Below are 18,745 nucleotides of genomic sequence, written 5' to 3'. Positions count from 1 at the left end.
CAGAAACTCGGTTAGATTAACCCCCAGAATCTGGTTCACGTCCATCTTTTGGGATCATTTTGGTGTTTGTTTTTAAATTTGCTTACGGATTTAAGGCCGTCCACAGGAACAATGAAGTCTTAATGCAGTGCTGAGCTGTAAACGTTAATAAACCATCAGATCAAGCTGTGCCCGGCCACCAACGTGGACTTTGATGACCTGCTTATTGTTCTATGTGGCATAAAGACGGAGAAAGATAACTGGAAAGGTTGCCGTTAGCAGGATTCCCCACTCTGTTACGAGAACAGACTTTATTCATATTTCTTATCAGTTTGATAACATCCTAGCAGTCGTCAGAGAGGAAAGAGGATCCATCAGCGTCAGCGCTTCATACTGAGTGACAGGTAAATACGCTAATTTGATGTTTGATAAGTGTTAGCATGCACCCCGCCTCTCTCCCAGGGACAGCTGGGATAGGATTAGATTAAGCTGGTATAGAAAGTAGATGGATAAATGGATGATTTCAGAGTAAAAGTGTCCTTTTCTACCGGTTACATAAAAAGTAGTCAGAAAGTGCTGCTTTAATCAGCTTTAATCCATTTTACTACAAACAATATGAGTGATAATTGGCCATCAATCATTTCGTGACTCATCCTGATCCTCTGAAAGTGATCCCACTGTTGTAGGAGCTCTGTGATCCTCTAATTGTAACCATTAAAGAATCATTATAATTATTGCTCTTGGTACAGCTGACTTTTTAAGGCATCGTTTGGTTAATTGAGCCCGACACCTCAGCGTTTCTAGTTCTTACTCTGAGGACTTTTTGATGTCCGACACGGCTTTTCAACTCCCTACTGCACAAACCAATCCAACCGTGTATGTGTAGCCAAGCACTCAAATGTAAGCACGGCCCACCAGGTTTTGTGGAGGTCTGGCTTCTTGGCAGATTGTTCCCTCCTCTTTCCTTGTTGGTTGTTCCAGGCAGTTCTGCCATTACAAAGCAGGCTGTAGCAGTGAGTTCAGTGGAAGGAGAGATGTGGGTATGGCATGCAGAGACCAAAGACTCTATTGTTTTATCTTTTCAGTCAAGAGCTTGTTCTCTCTCCTACTCCTAACCGAGTCTGCACCTTGGCGTGGAGGTTTTGGACTTGACAATTTGAGAAAATTCTTCATCTCTGGGGCTGTGATTAACCCTTATTCACTAGATAACTCTAGTACATTACATCTTTATTTTGTCTCTCGCTCGATAGGATAGCAACTGTTATATATATGTTTTTATCTGACATGCAGCTAATTGTTTAACACCCTTGCAAATGGAGTGTTTGCACCGTCTCAATAAAGAAGGCTTGAAGTACGGAAACCCTGTGGCGTTCATAATCTAAAGCTGTTTAACTGGTTGGCCAAGCTAAGGAGAACTGGGACGTGGAAGCTCCTGCTGAAGGATTTGTTTCCTTTAAAAGAGTGGTTTTTATTTACTTAACCTGACCTCACCAGCGGCTCTCTCTTCTTCTGCTTTGTCTGAACGTATTTATTTAGATGTAACACGAGACACAGTGAAACCAGCGTTCTTGAAAAGCCTTCTCGACCAGGCTTGTTTGGGCCCTAAAAGAGACACGGATAAGCCCTATTAATCATGATTAGAGTTCGACTGATGACAAAAATGTATATTTTGCCCTCAAGTTAGCCCAGTTAGTTGCAGAGAATTGTGTTTTTTCCTTCAGTTGGGCTGTTTGTTGAATATTGAAACTGCAAGAGCACACATCTTAGTAAGAAATTTCTTCATTTAGGGGTTTAAATATATGGTTTGTTATTGAAATGCCTGCTTTTTGGGCTGTACTATGAATATATGTTCATCCTGTTGCAGCAGCTTGATTGATTTACACTTTGAATGGTTTTATAAATACTGATCTGAAGCTCTAAATGTGAGCGCATAAGAAAAAGACCTGGGTTTGACTCGGTTTGGTTAATAGCCAGAATTGGATAACTAATTTGCTGTTTATGTTCCACTGATTGTCCACCAGACAGCATCAAATGCGACCCAGCCGTCCTAATCAATAACGTGCATCCACACGGTGGATAGGTCCCAGCAGAGTCACGCGTGTGACTTGTGTATTGCGTGATCTGAGCCGTTGTAGTGACGTTTCTGACAGTTTAAGGCCCCGGAGTTGCCTGAGGTGGTTGGTGGGAACAACCTAACGATTTTTGTCACCAAACATAGGCTAACTGACGTCCCACCAGTGGCCCTCGCTTAAAGCCAGGCTCTGTTAGTGTCTTACATCAGCGGTGGTGATGTACGTTACATAACACGCGTTTTAAGTGCAATTGTTCGACACAGATTCAGAAAAATCAAAAGATGCTGCAGCACAGTACACGCTGCATCCTGCTGGCATCATTATCAGCGTCTCAGGAAGTACAAGCAGACACATGCTTCTTTTTTTTTCTGTATAAAGTGCAAGTTATACTCACCAAATGGTTTGCTACAAGAAAGAAAAGACACAGTTTTACTCCACTGTGACCCAGTGAGTAGAACACGACTCAATGTTTCATTCACGGCAGTTCAGACAGAGTCGACTGCTGCTTTTCAGCGTTCTGCGTTTGCTGGTTTGTTGTGACATCGTCTCTAAGCTCTCCTCTTCAAGTGTCTTAATCTTAAAAGTGCCTCCGACTTAAATGTTCCCATTTTCCCAGCCGGGCTATTTAAAAATAGTCTAGGCTGACCTCTGGGCAGCTGTTGTCTCCGTTATGCAAACCATTCTCATAAGCCTCAGAGATATGGCTTTTCCTCTGAGGAAATTAGAAGAGTTCTCTGGAAGTGTGAGGGCTTTTTTCAGATTAACCCACATCTCACTTGCAGGATTGACTTGATGAGAAGCGGTCGTTTCTAAGATACAACCCATGAAGTGGATTTTTACTTTCCTTTCTCTTTTGGAGGGTTTGGCAGCCACAGGCGAACAAAAACTTGGGTAGTCTTGGGTGTTGGTGCCGTTTTGTTCTGGCTGCAAACCTCATGTTGATGTGAAGTCTTGGAAAAACTTGATGCACCACAAACTTCAACACTAAGTTAGTTGATGCCTGCTGCAACTGCAGAGGTTTAAGGAAAAACATTGCATCAGAGCTGCTTTGCCTCTGGTTGGAGGGCGTGTTCTGCTTGATATCTAATTAATTCCATTTTTATATTGTTGGGACGCTGTAGATGTTACGACTGAAGCCATTTTACACAAAATATGAGGAATCAAGTACAGGCTTGATGTGCATTTGTTCGTTCACACGCTCACTACAAGCTAAATATGTTCTCTCACAACAGGAAAAATACTGTAAAATGTTTGTGTACTGCAGATAAAGGATGTGGCTCCTTAGTTATCTGTAGCGCTGCTTGTTTATGGATTAGGATTAGCCTAGCAAGCCAGACCCCTACAGCAAAAAGCTGTACAGGGGTCTAGTGATGCTGGATAGCAGTGTGGGCGGGATAAACGGTTGTCTGTTAAGTTGCCTCTGCACTCAACGCCACGCAATAGGATGGCGCAACAACCATCCACCACAAGTCCCAAAAGGTTGTCTTGGTAGACTTTGCTGGCTAGCAAGTCTAGCCATTCCCTGTTAAGCCAGGACTCCGGACTCCCGTACACCAACTGGCACCGGCCGCTTCGGATCTCCTCCGGGTCGCCTTTGCCAAGTTGTGCTGCTCTAAGTCCAAGTTTTTCGGCCTCCTGTAGCTGGTCATCCATTAGTGCCAAAAGGGGTGACACAACAACCACCAGCGGGTTGTGGAGACCCATGCGTCGTCCCACCAACGGAGCAAGCTGGTAAATTAAACTTTTACTGTACCCGGTGGGCAAAACTCCGAAAACATCCTTTTTTAAAAAAAACAACAACTTAAGTGCAGTTATCTGTTCGTCTCGCAAAGAAAACTGTATATCTAAATCTTCTAGTCGCTGCCAAAGCCAAATAGAAAGAGTGTTCGCTGGGCGCAGCCATTGTTTACCTCTCTCTGGAACTGCACACTGAAACTTAGCACCTCTGTCGTCACTAGGTAGCCCAGCCTCCGACCCCGCTCCTCACCATTTGATTGGCCTGATTAAGTTTCGATTTTCAGTCTCGCAAAACAACCACAAGTGACTAGACTAGCCCGGGAGCAAATTCAATTTGCGGTCGCTAGGGGCGTCTAGATTTCTAGGCTACATTAGGATTGTAATTGATCTGCAAACTAAACAATCGAGTTGAATCCAGTGCATAACATTCAATCTTTTGAATGAGTTTGAATGCATCTATATTTGAGCTTTTTAATAATGGCTTGGCTGCATGTTGGGACTTTCTTTTCGTGGTAGTTCATGACTCACATTCACAGGCATTATGGAGCCCTTTGTTCCTTCTCGTAGATTTCCTGAATCTCCCTTCCTGTGCAGAGAGCGTCTTAATTTCCGTACCCGCGGCCTGTTTGTTCAGAGAGGAAACAGTTTTCTATGTTTGCAGGAAGAAAACCAGGTAACCGTCTATTGTTTTTCTATTTTTTTTTCCTCATTCGTCCCTGGGAATACAAATTCCTGGCGCTGTTACTCATGGCTTGGTCGGTTGAGGTTTGTTCAATGTATCCCATCGCCGTGGCAACCGGAGAGCAATGTTCCTACACTCTTTTTTTTTTTTTTTTTTTTTTTTTAAACAATGGTCTTTGAGCTGGACTGGAAGGCTGATCAGATTTTGTTTTGTAAGACTTTCGCTTCCATTGTGCATGTGTTACAGTGCAGGAAAGACTTGTTAGAGAGGACAAAATAAAATGTACTGTGGTGGAGTGTTTTCTCCACCTCTGTTTGGATGGAGGTGCCACCCATGCCTGCTCCACCATTTAGTTTGGCTGCTTACTTTAGCATTTTATACACAGGTTGAAAAGGTTTGTTTAATTGTCATTCAGTCTTGAGTCATATTAATTTGGTGTGTTAATCGAGTGGGAAAAATTGACTTTTCTTTACAGAAACGCACGTTTACCGACTTTAATGTTTCACGTGAAACTTCTAAAACTGACAGCAACAACTCACAGACAAAAAGAGACGAGATTGATCGTTTTTTTTTTACCTGTTTTTAAGGCAGCTAGCAGCTCACTCTATTCTCCCCCGTTTCCATATTTTCTTTTTACTTGTCCCGGTGTCCATTTTCCGTACGATTTTCTGCCTCGTTATGCTAATTACAGGGGCAGTTTGGAAGGCTAGCTGCGTTAGCATTATGTGCATTAGCATTATGAATTTTGACAGTTTCTGTCCTCCATAGCAGCGTAATATATTAAAAATATTTTGCTAACCTAATTATCCGAGAATGTTGTGATGATCAGACGCTGTGATCCACCACAGCTTGCGTCACACAGTGTGATGCAATCCTTTCATGGCACTTAAAGGCTCATCCCCTGGCAGGTAATGGTAGATGTGACCACTGCTAATCAGAAAGGATTTGATTTGCTCACATGCCTAAATAACACGGTACTTTTGGTGCAAAAATGGAAGTCGTTTGAACACCTGTGAACCTGGATCTTAGGTTCACTTACCTGTTTCTAAAGCTCACAACTTATCATCCTTCCAGTTATCAGCGATGATTCTCTGGAAAAAGAGGCAGCAGGAAACGATAAAAATTATCTCTAAATAGAGTATTTGAAGTGTTTACACACTCCCACCCTCTTGTTTGCCAACATTGAACAGCATGTCAATACAGACTTACATAATATAGTTTGAGTGTGACCTGAATATTTGCTCAGAGTTTTGCACACATGCATCACGCTGTGTATTGTGTACTGTGTATTCTGAGTCATCCATGACGAACGCTGCATGATCTTATGTGTGTGAAGGAGCTTTTGTATGTTAAAGGTGAGTTGACATACCCACACGAGCTGTTTTGTTGAACCTTATGAACTCAAAGACCTATGAAATCATTATTTTTGCAGTTCACTGCCATTATTAGTGTCTTAAAATTGACCACGTATTGATTTAAAATGTATTAAATTGTTAATTCGCAATTATATTGAGAAGTTCCGGTTTATTACTGATAGTACCTGTAAGCCAGTCAGATGGGACCAGATTGGACCTTTTTGTTTCAACAGTTTTCAGTGCACAAGCTGTTTGTTTGGAGTAGTTTTTGTTCGTCGAGTGAAACAGGAACAAAAACAAAACGGTGTCGGTCTGTGAAGTAAATTGCACAGCGTGTGGCCTATTGTTAAAATGAAATGTACTGGGTTTTTTTTTTTTGAGGACTCATGGTATTTGTGGTTGATGTATGGCTGTTTTTAATGGGTCAAACTGATGTTTACAGTCGGTCTGTTGTGCTGACGGCAGGACAAAGCCATACGCCCAGTGTTCCAGAGCATCAGGGCTGAAAAACAGAGCTCAGCATTCACTCGGTCAGTGGGCAGCTGAGTGCATCTGTGCTCCTGGCAGTGGGATGCCATGAAAAAACGTCTAAACCTACTCTTTTACTGCTCTGACAAAGGCAGTTTTTATGAAATGGGTCATAAAGTTGAATATTTGAGCACCAAATAGACAAGTTGTCACAATAAAGGACTATTGAAATATCCAAAAAAATTGCTCTTTTGGTTGGATTTGTGCATAACTCTCCTGCTTCAGCTATGAGGATCCCTCAGTTTAACGCTGACTCCCAGGCTGTGCAGACTTGCCAGTTTTTACAAACTTGCTAATCAGATTAAAACGGGTGGTGATGGAACGTGAAGATACGAGTGCTGTTGCTGCACATTGCTCCAGCCCCGGGCCCCCGTTGCTCAACAACCAGCCAGGCCTCAAAGCCAGCCAGGCCACAAGCTTAGTTTGCCTGCATTTTGCATTTATGAGACTCAAGCGTTTCTATTATGTGTTGAGCCCCTTTGTTGTGAATTAATTAAAGAGTTCTGCTGTGTCTCGGTGCCAGTTTAAAGCTGAAGGAACTCTTGTTTCCCCTCCGCTTTGGTTGCAGCGCAGTTCTCCTCTCCGTCACTTCTTGAAAAATACTTAAAAAGGATTTTAAATGATGTAACTGGGCGATGTGCAACCCGTCTTTCCCAACTTTGTCACAACCCCTTTAAGCCCTTTTTAATAGATGCAACAATAGCAGCTTTTCTCTTTGCAGATCCTTTCCACATACTTATTAAACCTATTAAACGAGCTTATTTAATACATGAAGGACGGCGTTTTCCCACAGCATGAGATTCTAAATGTGGTGATATTGGTGGAGTGGTGTGACCAACACATACCAGTACATGTGACCAGCCGTCTAATACTTACTGGGCTGGGCAGGAAGGAAGAGAGGAAATGGAAAAAGCATACCTGTAGTTACCAAAGATGAGAAATCCCAGTCAAAATTCCTTTTATCTCATCGGTTAAATGAAATAAGTATGCTCTTTTAGGTATGTTCTACAGGATTAAGCGTCAGTCAAAGTCATTGTTTGATTCCTCGATTTTAAACCGCCTCGTTAAATTGCACGTCACCATTAAAGTCCTGCTAAGAGTGGGCGTTTCCGTCCTGTTGAATTCAGGCTGCGTGAGGTATGGAGACTGTAGTCGACAGCTTGTTCAGCTAACACTTTGTTAGCCTGTTCTCTGTTTTGTTGAGTCTAAATGTTAGCTTACAGTGCAGATTCTCACCAAGTTAAAGACCTGTCTCCAATAAAGGTGTGGTACCCATAAGCTGTTCAAAGGTGTCTATTTGAAGAAATGTGGTAGTTTCATTCATTTTTATTTATGACATGATGCCTGTCAGCTGTTGTGTGGTCCTTTCTCTGCGGTCGAGAAGTCGGCCACCACATTTAAGGTGGAATTATGTGTTGTCTGTAAAGCAGTGAGATATGAGGTCTCTCTGTTTGAAGCAGCACGAGGAAGAGATTGAGGTTTATTTCAAACGGTCGCTGTGTCTTTTGCCGGCTGCTTCGTTGTGAAAAGGTGACAGGGTTCTGAAAAGAGGTCTAAAAGTAGCTAAACCTGGTTAAGGGTTGATTGTGTGATTCATTGGGTGTGTTTGCATTAAGCAGTGAAGGCTGATGTATCGTGTGTGTGTGAGAGGGGTGGAGAGCTGCATGTAGCCTCACAGAAACAGATTTCACTGCTTTGGGTTGTAAAGAATAAGAATATTTGAGTGGGTTGTCACATATATTTGGGCAAAGAGCCTCTGCTGCCACAACGGTTTCACAGTTGAATACGTAGAGCGATGACTCAGGAGTCCTTGAAACCTCTTTTCTTCTCTGCTTTGTTCAATGGAACGAAACCTGAACCCTAAAATTATCTCTCCAGTTTAAAAAGAGTTGCATCAATACGAGTTTGTTCCTTCTTTCTCCTTCAGGCTTATGAGCGCCGCTTCCCCACCTGTCACCTCATCCCCATGTTTGTGGGAAGTGACGTGATGGACGAGGAGACCAGCGAAGATGGCTCCACGCAGAAGGTCGAGCGCCGCTGTGCCCTGGACGTGGATGCCCCGCGCCTTCTCAAAAGGGTTTGTTGCACCAGATGTGCATCATAAGCAGCAAGCTTTGCTGTAATTTCCTCACTTTTTTTTATCGCTGCTTTGAGAGTAACGCGAGTCGCTGTCCTTGGCTTACAGATCGCAGGTGTGGACTACGTCTACTTCAATCAGAAGAACACGCTGAACAGAAAGGAAAGGACCCTGCACATCGAGTCCCACAACGAGACCTTTTCCAACAGGGTCATCATCCACGAGACCTGCTGCTATTCGGTCAGTATCTGACCCACTAACTCACAGCTGTGTGTGTTGACGCAGGTTTTAGGAGTTTTTAACATTCCTCAGCCAACACAGACGTCACTTTAATGAGTGTGCCCACTTTGGTCTCCTCAGTCTCGCCTTTTCCTACCCCCACTCCTCTGTTCCACTCTGACTCCAGATCTGCTCGTTCATAAATGGATGTGTTATGAGTCAATGAGGTCAAGCGCATCGTATTAGCTCCCAACCAACTGCAGCGCTAATTTTAGGTCCAAGGCTGCGCAGAGGTTCTTACCGGGTACTTATCAGGTACTGTGTAACCGGGATGGACAGCTCAGTTAGACGGCTAATGGACCGGCCTAAAGCCGAAGCAATGCAGTTGTCACTCGTAATGAAGCCACCAGCATTTTGCCTTCAGGGTTGGCTTCTCTGCAGAAGCTCTAATTTTATATTGTGTCCTGTTTACCCAGAGATTTGGCTAATTTTACACGGACAGACTGGCACATATACTCCCCCTCAGAGAGCGCAGTGTGAAAATTGCTCTCTTTGTGCGTCATCATCCAGTGAATCGTGTGTGGTTACCATAGTAACCTGGTCATCTCGCCTTTGCATGTGTATACAGTATAAGAAACGGTGTGTTTTTGTCTGTGTGTGTGTGTGTGTGCAGGCCCACCCGGAGAATGATGACTGGACGTGCTTTGAACAGACCGCCAGTCTGGATATCAAGTCCTTCTTTGGCTTCGAGAGCACGGTGGAAAAGATTGCTATGAAGCAGTATGCCGGCAGTATCAAAAAGGTGCGTGTGTGTGCATCTTTACGAGCTGTCGTTATGGACACAGAAACATACGCTGCTGAATGGAAAATGCAGAACTCTGATCAGTCTGTGGCATTTAACCATGAGTCACTTCATCTCATGCTGTAATTGCATAAGTGAGCTGATGTGAACAAGAAGTAGAGACTGAAAAGAGCCGTTTTACTGTGAAACCAATGAGTCATCTTTTATTTGGAACAGACTTCAGCAATGCTGAATCCTTCCCTTTTTATTTTTTCTCTGTGTGTTTTTGTGCACTGGCACGTCAGTTGGAAACATTCCCTGCATTAAGATGTGAATAAACTTCATATGAAGGTGGCGTCACACGTGTTGTTCCATCTGTATTCTCACAGGGAAAAGAAATCATCGAGTTCTACCTGAAGCAACTCGAAGATGAAGGAATCACTCACGTGCCCCGCTGGACTCCTTCCTCCGACTCCCGCGCTGTCTCCAGGCCGACCAGCCTCTCCACCAGCTCACCTGTCCTCCCCAAACACACGAGCACACTCGCCGTTTCTGCCCCGCAGGCCACCGAAGCCAAAGACGGCGCCTCTCAGGATGCAAAGCAGGACAGCAGCACACTTCAGACGGACAACTTTCCAGATATCCTGGCCGGCACACCTGAAGGTTTGTACAGCAAAATAATTATGTGAGGAGTTTTCATCAACATATTAGCCTAGATGAGGACATTTTTTTTTTATATCTATAATAAGCTCTATTCCATGATTATACTCATGTTTCTATTTTTTATTAAAGACATGCTCACTGTTTTCTTTCTACTTCAAGTTCTAATTCATCATTTTTCTCAACAATGACACTTTTAGACTCGAGCTTTACGCAGTTACTGTGTCAGGAAAACTCAACCATGTGCACAGATGCAGTTTATTTCTGTTTCAAAGGCATATTTCACATTGATTTGCCTGTCAGAATTAATACGATGTTGATTAATATCCTGTTTTTTTTTTGGCAGCAGACAAGCTTGATGCAGACTATATCAAACGTTACCTGGGTGACCTGACCCCCCTGCAGGAGAGCTGTCTCATCAGACTTCGCAAATGGCTTCAGGAGACGCACAAGGGAAAGGTAACGTGCTTATTCATTTAACCTTTTATTCAACCATTAAAAATGGAACTCCTAAGATTAAAAAGTCTCTTTTAATAGCATCTCAGTCGGGCGTTATTACACAGAGATATACATACTGTGATTTTGTGTTTTATGGGTAAACTGCAGAGACGTCAACAAACAAGAATATCAGATGAGATCATTATCAGTCATCACAGGTCGGGTCAGATTATAGTCGGCCATACGTTTGCAGCCTGCTGCCAAATCATTTACATCTTCTTTTAGTTTGTTTAATGAAACCAGCTTCCTCAAACACGGCTGACTCAGAGCAGCAGATCTACCCCCACTTTCCCAAATCAGTTGGGGCTTTAATGATGGCTAATAGGTCACAAGTCCTGGGAGCAAAGAGGAAAACTTTTAACCTTTTTCATTTATCAGGTTCCCCTAAAAAGGTGCTACTGTTTCTCTTTAGAAATTCACATCAAAGTAGCACTGAGGAACCAGACAAATCCAATGCAATGTACAGTGATGCTTTAAGGCTTGTTATGATATCCCTTTGTAGACTGTATCGCCACAGTCCAGCACAGACTCAATACTAACGGAAAAAAACAGCTGAATTGTGTATATTTTTCCACCAGTTGGTGAATATCAGGCACCAAAGACAATAAATCATCAATTAGAATCCTAAAATGTGTGCATTTGGGATACGAATGCAATCTGAAAGCCTTGAAAAGTATTAACAAATGTAAATATCTGACGCTTTGCTTAATTAGAAGAACTGTATGTTCACCCAGTTGTTGACAAATCGCCTCCAACTCTCTTTTCAGATCCCTAAAGATGAGCACATCCTTCGCTTCTTGAGGGCCAGAGACTTCAACATCGATAAGGCACGAGAGATACTGTGCCAGTCTCTGACCTGGAGGAAGCAGCACCAGGTGGACTACCTGCTGGAGACCTGGAACTCTCCACAGGTCCTTCAGGACTACTACACCGGAGGCTGGCATCACCATGACAGAGGTAGCTTTATGAAGACCCTGGTGTCTCACATGCACAAGATTTATGCAGGCTGTCTCAAAGCCGCACTATCGAGTACAGGATCAGCTGCTTCCTAGAGTCGAGTCACACCCAGAATATCATGTTCCCGTCGCTTCAGAGGACATTACAGCGCCAGTCTGACTATGCAGGCATTTCACTCTTCACAAACCAGAGCATGAAGATCGTAAATCAAATTTCTGCCTTGCATGCTCCCACGTTAAAGTGAATTTAATCTTTTCTTTGTGTTTGCATGGCGTCGAGAGAACATTCGAGCGTTTCTCACTTATTGTCCTGCACCAGAGCAGATGGCAGCAGATTGTAGACATTTCCACTTAAATGGCGTTTGTGTACATTGCAAATAGTGTGTTAGATCATGTAAATATTTGTTTTACTCTATCAGATGGCCGTCCTTTGTACATCCTGAGGTTGGGCCAGATGGACACCAAAGGGCTGGTGCGTGCTCTCGGAGAGGAGTCTCTGCTCAGACATGTACGTAAAACAAAGAGTTGTTCAGTTCGTGGGTCGGTTTATAGGTCAGACGGTTAATGGTTGGATTACGGGTTAGAGATTGAATGTTTGGCGGCAGGTCCCAGCTGTATCAACACCAGGAAATGTAATTAATGACATGTATGAATAGTCTGCTTATTTATGTTATTGTGAGGCCGTTGAGGACCAAATGCTGGAAAAGTGAAGTTGTGTTCACGTCATTTTAGGTGCTGTCAATCAACGAAGAGGGCCTGAGACGCTGTGAGGAGAACACCAAGGTGTTTGGTCGACCCATCAGGTAAATCTGTGGTGCGGATCATCAACTGAAAATTACTGAGCCCCAGTTCGTTTATCGTTGAATTACTTCAAGCACAGATACGAGCCGTTTTTCTGTTTTTAGGCCATTAGAATAAGACTTAAAGATAAGGAAATGTAGCGCATTGAGGTCCGTCTGCTAGATGAAAATATGGTACATCGTAGAGCAGAGTTAGTTTCTCATTAAAACTAGAAAAGTGGTCATAAATGAACAGTGTCGTAGGATTAAGTGGACAGGATAATAAAAGCATTAGTTCTCCTTTACCCACACAGCTCTTTGGATTCAGGTCAGCAGTTGTGGCCTTGATGCAGGTGCACGTTTAGGCATGCACAGCATGAGCGAGTCCAGAGAATTATCTCCCCAAAATGGAAATGATGCTCAAGGCCTGTTTGAGTGCACAGTGCGAGAGCCGTGATGGTATCTGTCACCTGACACCTAGGATAAGAGCTCCGCCGGGAGGAAGGTGTGAGCTATGAGTGGCTATCACATCGCAGCACTCAGTATTCAGAATTAGCCAGCTTTACCATCAAGGCTTACGCCTCATGTCAGGGTGACGGGTGATAAGTGACCAGAAAGAGGCAGCTGCCCACTTCAGAGTGAGCATGGCATGAGTTTACCCACACTAATCCTGTCACTTCCTTCTCTGTAGCTGTTGGACATGTCTGGTAGATCTGGAGGGGCTGAACATGCGTCACTTGTGGCGACCAGGGGTCAAGGCGCTTCTGAGGATTATTGAAGTCGTGGAGGCAAACTACCCTGAGACTCTGGGACGGTTGCTTATCTTAAGAGCACCGAGAGTCTTCCCTGTCCTTTGGACACTGGTGAGATATCCCAATTTTCATCATCTGTTTTAAAGTGTTTTTTAGCAATAGTTCTCCGGGCTTTCTGAAGGTCAAAGTTTTTCTTTGGACATTGGCTGTTTTTTCACTCGTATTCGGTACAGTCCTTGTTCCTGACCATTTACAGAGGAACTCAACTCTGACCTATGATTAATTCAGGCAGAAAAAAGGCTCCTAACTCAAAGGATGAACCAGTGTTGTGTCCATACATAACAGACAACTTAGCAAAGAAGCCATTTTAAATTGGATCTTTAGGCACTTTGTCACCAGCAGCCTGTCACAGAGACACATCATTTGTTCCCATTTCTTTAGTTGCATCTATGAAAAACAGCAAAGATAACACAGTTTGACAGACAGAAAATAGGATTTCTGCAGCAACAAGGTGATTCCCAAAGAGCTGTTAGCTGAAAACTTGGCATATCTCAGCATGGTGTGCAGTGTGTCCTTAAAACATTTGAGGAAACTGGACAAGTGGAGGACAAAAGAAGAAGTGTCAGGCCTAAAGAACTAGAGGGAAAAATCCAGCAAAGACCTGACACAGGAGCTGAGAGATGCATCTGGACCTTCAGCTGATCCATCTGCTGTTGGCCCAAGCCTCATCAGAAATGGGCTCCATGGAAGGGTGGCTGTCAAGAAGCTGTTCTTAAGGAAGGGAAACAGGGAGAAAAGGCTGAGCTGTGCCAAAGGACACAAGAAGTGGACTGAAAATCAGTGGCAACAGGTCTGATGGAGGGATGAATCCTCCCCAGAGCCCGGAGCTCAACATTACTGAAGCAGTGTGGGATCATCTTGGCAGAGAACGGAACAAAAGGCAGCCGACATCCAAAGAAGAGCTTTGGGATGTCCTTCAAGAAGCCTGGAGAACTATTCCTGAAGACTCCTTAAAGAAAGGACAGAAAGCTCGTCTGAGAGGGTTCAGGCTGTGTTGGAGGAGAAAGCTCATAAGAGTTGTACTCTGTTTTAGCTGTATTTTCTGTGCCTCAGATTATGTTTACACAGAACTTTACTGCACAAAAAATTGCTGAACATATTTCCAATTTTCTGATGATGTAGATAAATGAAGGACGGCTGAAGAAGGGCTGTTTCTGCACAGTGTTAAACAGCTGATTTTTCCTCCTTGCTCCCAGTCACTCATGGCAACATTTACCTCTTCCTGTAGGTGAGCCCATTCATCGACGAAAATACCCGCAAGAAGTTCCTGATCTATGCAGGCAATGACTACCAGGGTCCTGGAGGTCTCGTGGACTATATCGACAAGGAGATCATCCCTGACTTCTTAGGAGGAGAGTGTATGGTGAGTACTGGATGAAAATGCAACCTTGGAGGCTTTAATTTGAGAATATGACCACTGAATACGCGTCTTTTTTTCTTTTCTTTTTTTCCTGCAGTGTGAGGTACCAGAGGGCGGCCTGGTTCCCAAATCAATGTACCGCACGAGCGAGGAACTCGAGAACGAAGATATCCGCCTGTGGACGGAGACGATCTACCAGAGCGCCAGCATTTTCAAAGGAGCTCCGCATGAGGTGAGGGTTAAAACACAGCGCCAAAGACGGAAGGGAAGATGGGTCTGTGGCGCTTTCACAAGAAATATGTAGGTCAGGACAGCAGAGAGCTGCAGGATGTCACTGATGGAGATTTTGTTGAAAGTTCTGCCATCTAGTGGACGCATGCTTGCAAATTGTTTGTGGATTAGGATGTGAAACACGTGTGGTGGGTCTTTGAAAAATAATCTGACTGCTGTGACTCATGTTATATAATTCATACCAAGGGACGGACGTACTGTGATATTTAATCATCCCTCTGGGCACAGGTCTCACTTCCTCAGTTCAGTTCAGTTCAGAAGACAGAAAAGCTCCAACGCAACACCAGCAGCAGCTCAGTGACAGCAGATCAGCATCTGGCGCCCACATGTTGCCTCGTATGACCTCCTACAGATAACACGATAATAACAACGAGCCTAAAAACTATGCTCAGCTTTACGCAACCTATCAGCAGAAGGAATAATTAGAATAACTGTTAGTTTTCCTCAGGAGTGCATGATGGGAATCCCACTTTAGTGCTCAAGTCACGCTGTAAAATAACTGATATAATTTACCTGTAGCTGCGGTAAAACTGGTTAATTATATGCGTTTTATTTCTTCACCTCTGACCAGCTTGTGATTGAGATCATCGACGCGGCCTCAGTCATCACCTGGGACTTCGATGTGTGCAAAGGTGACATCGTTTTCAACATCTACCACTCGAAACGGGCCCCGCAGCCACCGCGTAAAGACCCCCTGGGAGCGCATGGCATCACCTCCCCGGGCGTCAACAACGTCCAGCTCATCGACAAGTCCTGGACTCTGGGTCAAGATTACAGCATGGTGGAGTCGCCTCTGACCTGCAAGGAGGGCGAGAGCGTGCAGGTACGGAGCTGTGATCACCTTTCTTTTTATTCACCTTCTCCTTGTCAGGCTCTATAAATATAAATACTCTATAAATCTTTTCCTTCCTCAGGGTTCCCATATAACACGTTGGCCGGGTTTCTACATCCTCCAGTGGAAGTTTCACAACATGCCAGCGTGCTCGGCCACTAACCTGCCGCGAGTGGACGACGTGCTGGCCACCCTGCAGGTGTCGTCACACAAGTGTAAAGTGATGTTCTACACTGAGGTGTTGGGCTCTGAGGACTTCAGGTTGGTAACTGAACTGAAATAAAAGCTGTTTTCACACATAAACACTGAACAAAGTCTGCAAAAACGGGTAAAGAGATGGTCTGGGAAATACCCCGAAGCGACAATCAGGTGTAGCGCACGATGCCGACAGTGTTCTGCTGAGATCGGTGTTTTTGTTACAGCACATTAAGGGTGGCGGACCGATATTAAAGACTGAACTGAGTCATTACATCGATATTTGACACGTTTAAAGGTGAAACGATTCCTCGAGTAATTCGATTACAAAAAAATCTTCAATGCAGATTATTTGCTTCGATGCTTCGTTTAATCCACACAAAAGTGTCGGGCTCAGCGGTTATTACTGGTGTCTGTTATCGTGTTTCTATGACAACAGTGTCGGTATCAGCGGGTGAGTCTGATACAATTCAGACTCGTGGCGATAACAGTAATGCACGGTGGTTGTAGAATAAAAACAACGATTCAATAACTGTTTGACCTGTAAAAAAAACTAAATAAAAACGTCTAAAATGGGGAAAAAACTGTTGTGCAACCGATTGTTTCATCAGATTGAGCCAAATATCAAATAAAAGAGGAGCAAGCAAAGTGAATTATTGCATTTTCATGGAGACGGTTGGAATTTAGGCTCATAAATGTGGAATTTCACTGGAAACTGTTTCGGATGTGATTGATTTTTTTGGGGGGGTAAAGATGCTTATCGTACAATATTTAGTCAAATAACTCACTAGATTATTCAGCATCTCCCGTTTATGCTACATGCAGTTTGGATGAGAGTTACATGGTTATTATTATAGTTTTTCAGTAACTAGATTGTCAAACATGTTGAGTTCATTAAACAGTCACACTTCTGTCCTGCCTCTGCGATCCTGATCACCTGATCTCCAGAGGAGATAAACGAGGGAAAAGCCTCTTAAAACGGCAGCAAAAAGCTGTTTCATCGCTGTTCTTACATAATGAAACGTGGACTTTGCAGTGGATTCTGTATTATATCATCATTTCACCGATGACTCCCTCTTAGAGGTACAATCAGCCTCCAGCTCAGAAGCATCGGTGACACCAGATGTTAATGTCCTTGGTTCACTGATCCAGCAGCTGTTCATTTGAGCCGATATTTACTTGTTTTTCTCTCAATTCCACAACCAGTGACATGAGGCTTGTTGATGGGGCTGTGATGTAGGGGCTTTCCCTCTATCATTCTGACTTTACGCCCCACGCGCAGCTCCTCTGGGTGTTTCATGGAAAATATAGATAAAACACATACATCTGTAACTGATTTCTGTCCATATTCTTACCTTTTCCCCTTTGTTTTACCATGATGCTGTGATAGTTTTGCCGTTATTACTGCTCATTTTCTCCACTCCTGTCTTCTTTCAGTATATCCCTCTCTGCAACCTGCCATTAATGCCACGTATGACATTTGATACCTGATTATGAAAGACCTTTGAGAGCATCATGAGTTTTCTAAGTCCAGAGTTGTGAAATGAAGATGCTTCCTGCCTTCCTGACTCCTTTAATCCGTCTTTTTCTGTCCAATCCGTTCCCGTTCTTTCGCTCACTACCCCATCTCCTCCTCCTCTTCCTCCTCTTCCTCCTCCTCTTCCTCCTCTTCCTCCTCCTCCTCCTCTTCCTCCTCCTGCTCTGTCTTTCAACTGTGAAGAACGGCTTGCTGTGATGTGCAGAGTTTGTAAGTGGCTCAGTGTTTGCCCCCCCTTTTTATTTTAGCACTTTCATCATTGCTGCTTTTGGCTGCTAATCTCGGCGCCCCCTCCGTGGCAGCGAAGCTTCTACTGCAGCAAGAAGATGCTCGTTTGCATCTTCCTTTGCTTATGACTCCCGTTAGCATTGGCTAACAGGAGGCTATCGCTTTGTTCGTGCTGAGAAAGGATTCTTGCGCTACACTCGCTGGCTTAATCACTGTCCTTGCATGACTAACTGTTGGGATTTTTTAATTTGGGTTAAGATCATTGAAACTCCCTCAGCTGTTGCACATCCGAACACACATGCACAAGAAAATAACACTTCTAATACTTTTCCTTGTTTGTATTCTTGTTTTTCTTCCATTTTAATCGCCATCTCACTGAGTGTCACCCTCCTTTCACGTCACTCGTCTTTCATTTTATTTACTTTCTAAAAAGACACCCAAGATCATCATCTTGCTCATTCTGGTTGCTTCTAACAAAATGTCCTTATCCCTGACACTTTGGGTGGAGATTTAAACTTCCTGATGTTTAAACTCACACCCTGAAAGGAGAAAAAAACACAAGAACTTAGTGTTTTTGTCTCTGTGTCAAACATTCAAAGGGAAGTAAGTTAAGGGTTGTAATCTTGGGACTCTTTGGTGGGTTAAAGAGTTATGTTGAGTTATAACCAAAGACTGATTTAAAAAATAAAAGCCTTTACAGCTTAAAAAATGTCTTAAATCTGCAGTATTGGTAATGGCCAGCAGGGGGCTGTGACAAAATGAGCCTTTTTTCCTTATTTGATTTGTTACTTTGGAACATTTTCAGCTCCGCAGGATGTTGATTTGTACATTAAAACACATAAAACAGAGGATAAAAGCAGCGTTTACCTGCTGGGACATGGCAGAAGAACCCCTCGCTTGTCACGTGCAATTAAAGAAACAATTCGAACTGCTTATTTGTCCACATGCCGTGGACACTCACATAAGCTACGCCTGTTTTTGATCAACAGTCTTTGGTTATATGAGGAGTTACAAATGCATGTTGTGATTTAGGTTCCACAGCTGTTAAAAATCACGTTCAGCATATTAAACTGAGGATTATGAAGCTTCTCGTCTCCTTTTTCAAAGAACTTATTATAGGAAAAGTTTAGCAAATACATGCATAAATCATCCCACCTCACACATATA

At 43.5% G+C, this 18,745-nt stretch overlaps 1 protein-coding gene across 4 annotated transcripts in view; it reads left to right on the top strand.

Annotated features, from left to right (window-relative positions):
- Positions 1–18,745, top strand: part of LOC142378665 (SEC14-like protein 1) — a 29,810-nt gene that overhangs the window by 8,053 nt on the left and 3,012 nt on the right. Inside the window, exons 3-16 of one of the 4 annotated variants that reach the window (XM_075463440.1) lie at positions 8,281–8,430; positions 8,539–8,670; positions 9,323–9,451; positions 9,820–10,093; positions 10,440–10,549; positions 11,356–11,545; positions 11,964–12,052; positions 12,277–12,347; positions 13,015–13,186; positions 14,364–14,498; positions 14,593–14,727; positions 15,358–15,609; positions 15,701–15,879; positions 17,534–17,560. In XM_075463440.1, coding sequence (XP_075319555.1) covers positions 8,281–8,430; positions 8,539–8,670; positions 9,323–9,451; positions 9,820–10,093; positions 10,440–10,549; positions 11,356–11,545; positions 11,964–12,052; positions 12,277–12,347; positions 13,015–13,186; positions 14,364–14,498; positions 14,593–14,727; positions 15,358–15,609; positions 15,701–15,879; positions 17,534–17,560 — 2,045 coding nt within the window. Of the gene's footprint in view, positions 1–8,280; positions 8,431–8,538; positions 8,671–9,322; positions 9,452–9,819; positions 10,094–10,436; positions 10,550–11,355; positions 11,546–11,963; positions 12,053–12,276; positions 12,348–13,014; positions 13,187–14,363; positions 14,499–14,592; positions 14,728–15,357; positions 15,610–15,700; positions 15,880–17,533; positions 17,561–18,745 lie in introns of all 4 variants that reach the window. The other 3 variants (XM_075463439.1, XM_075463444.1, XM_075463441.1) reach the window with 3 other exon arrangements.

The sequence above is a fragment of the Odontesthes bonariensis genome, chromosome 4 (assembly GCF_027942865.1).
Source record: "Odontesthes bonariensis isolate fOdoBon6 chromosome 4, fOdoBon6.hap1, whole genome shotgun sequence".
In the NCBI taxonomy this organism is placed as follows: Eukaryota; Metazoa; Chordata; class Actinopteri; order Atheriniformes; family Atherinopsidae; genus Odontesthes; species Odontesthes bonariensis.
The sequence above is the reverse complement of the archived record's forward strand: the minus strand, read 5'-3'. Positions and strand labels throughout refer to the sequence as shown.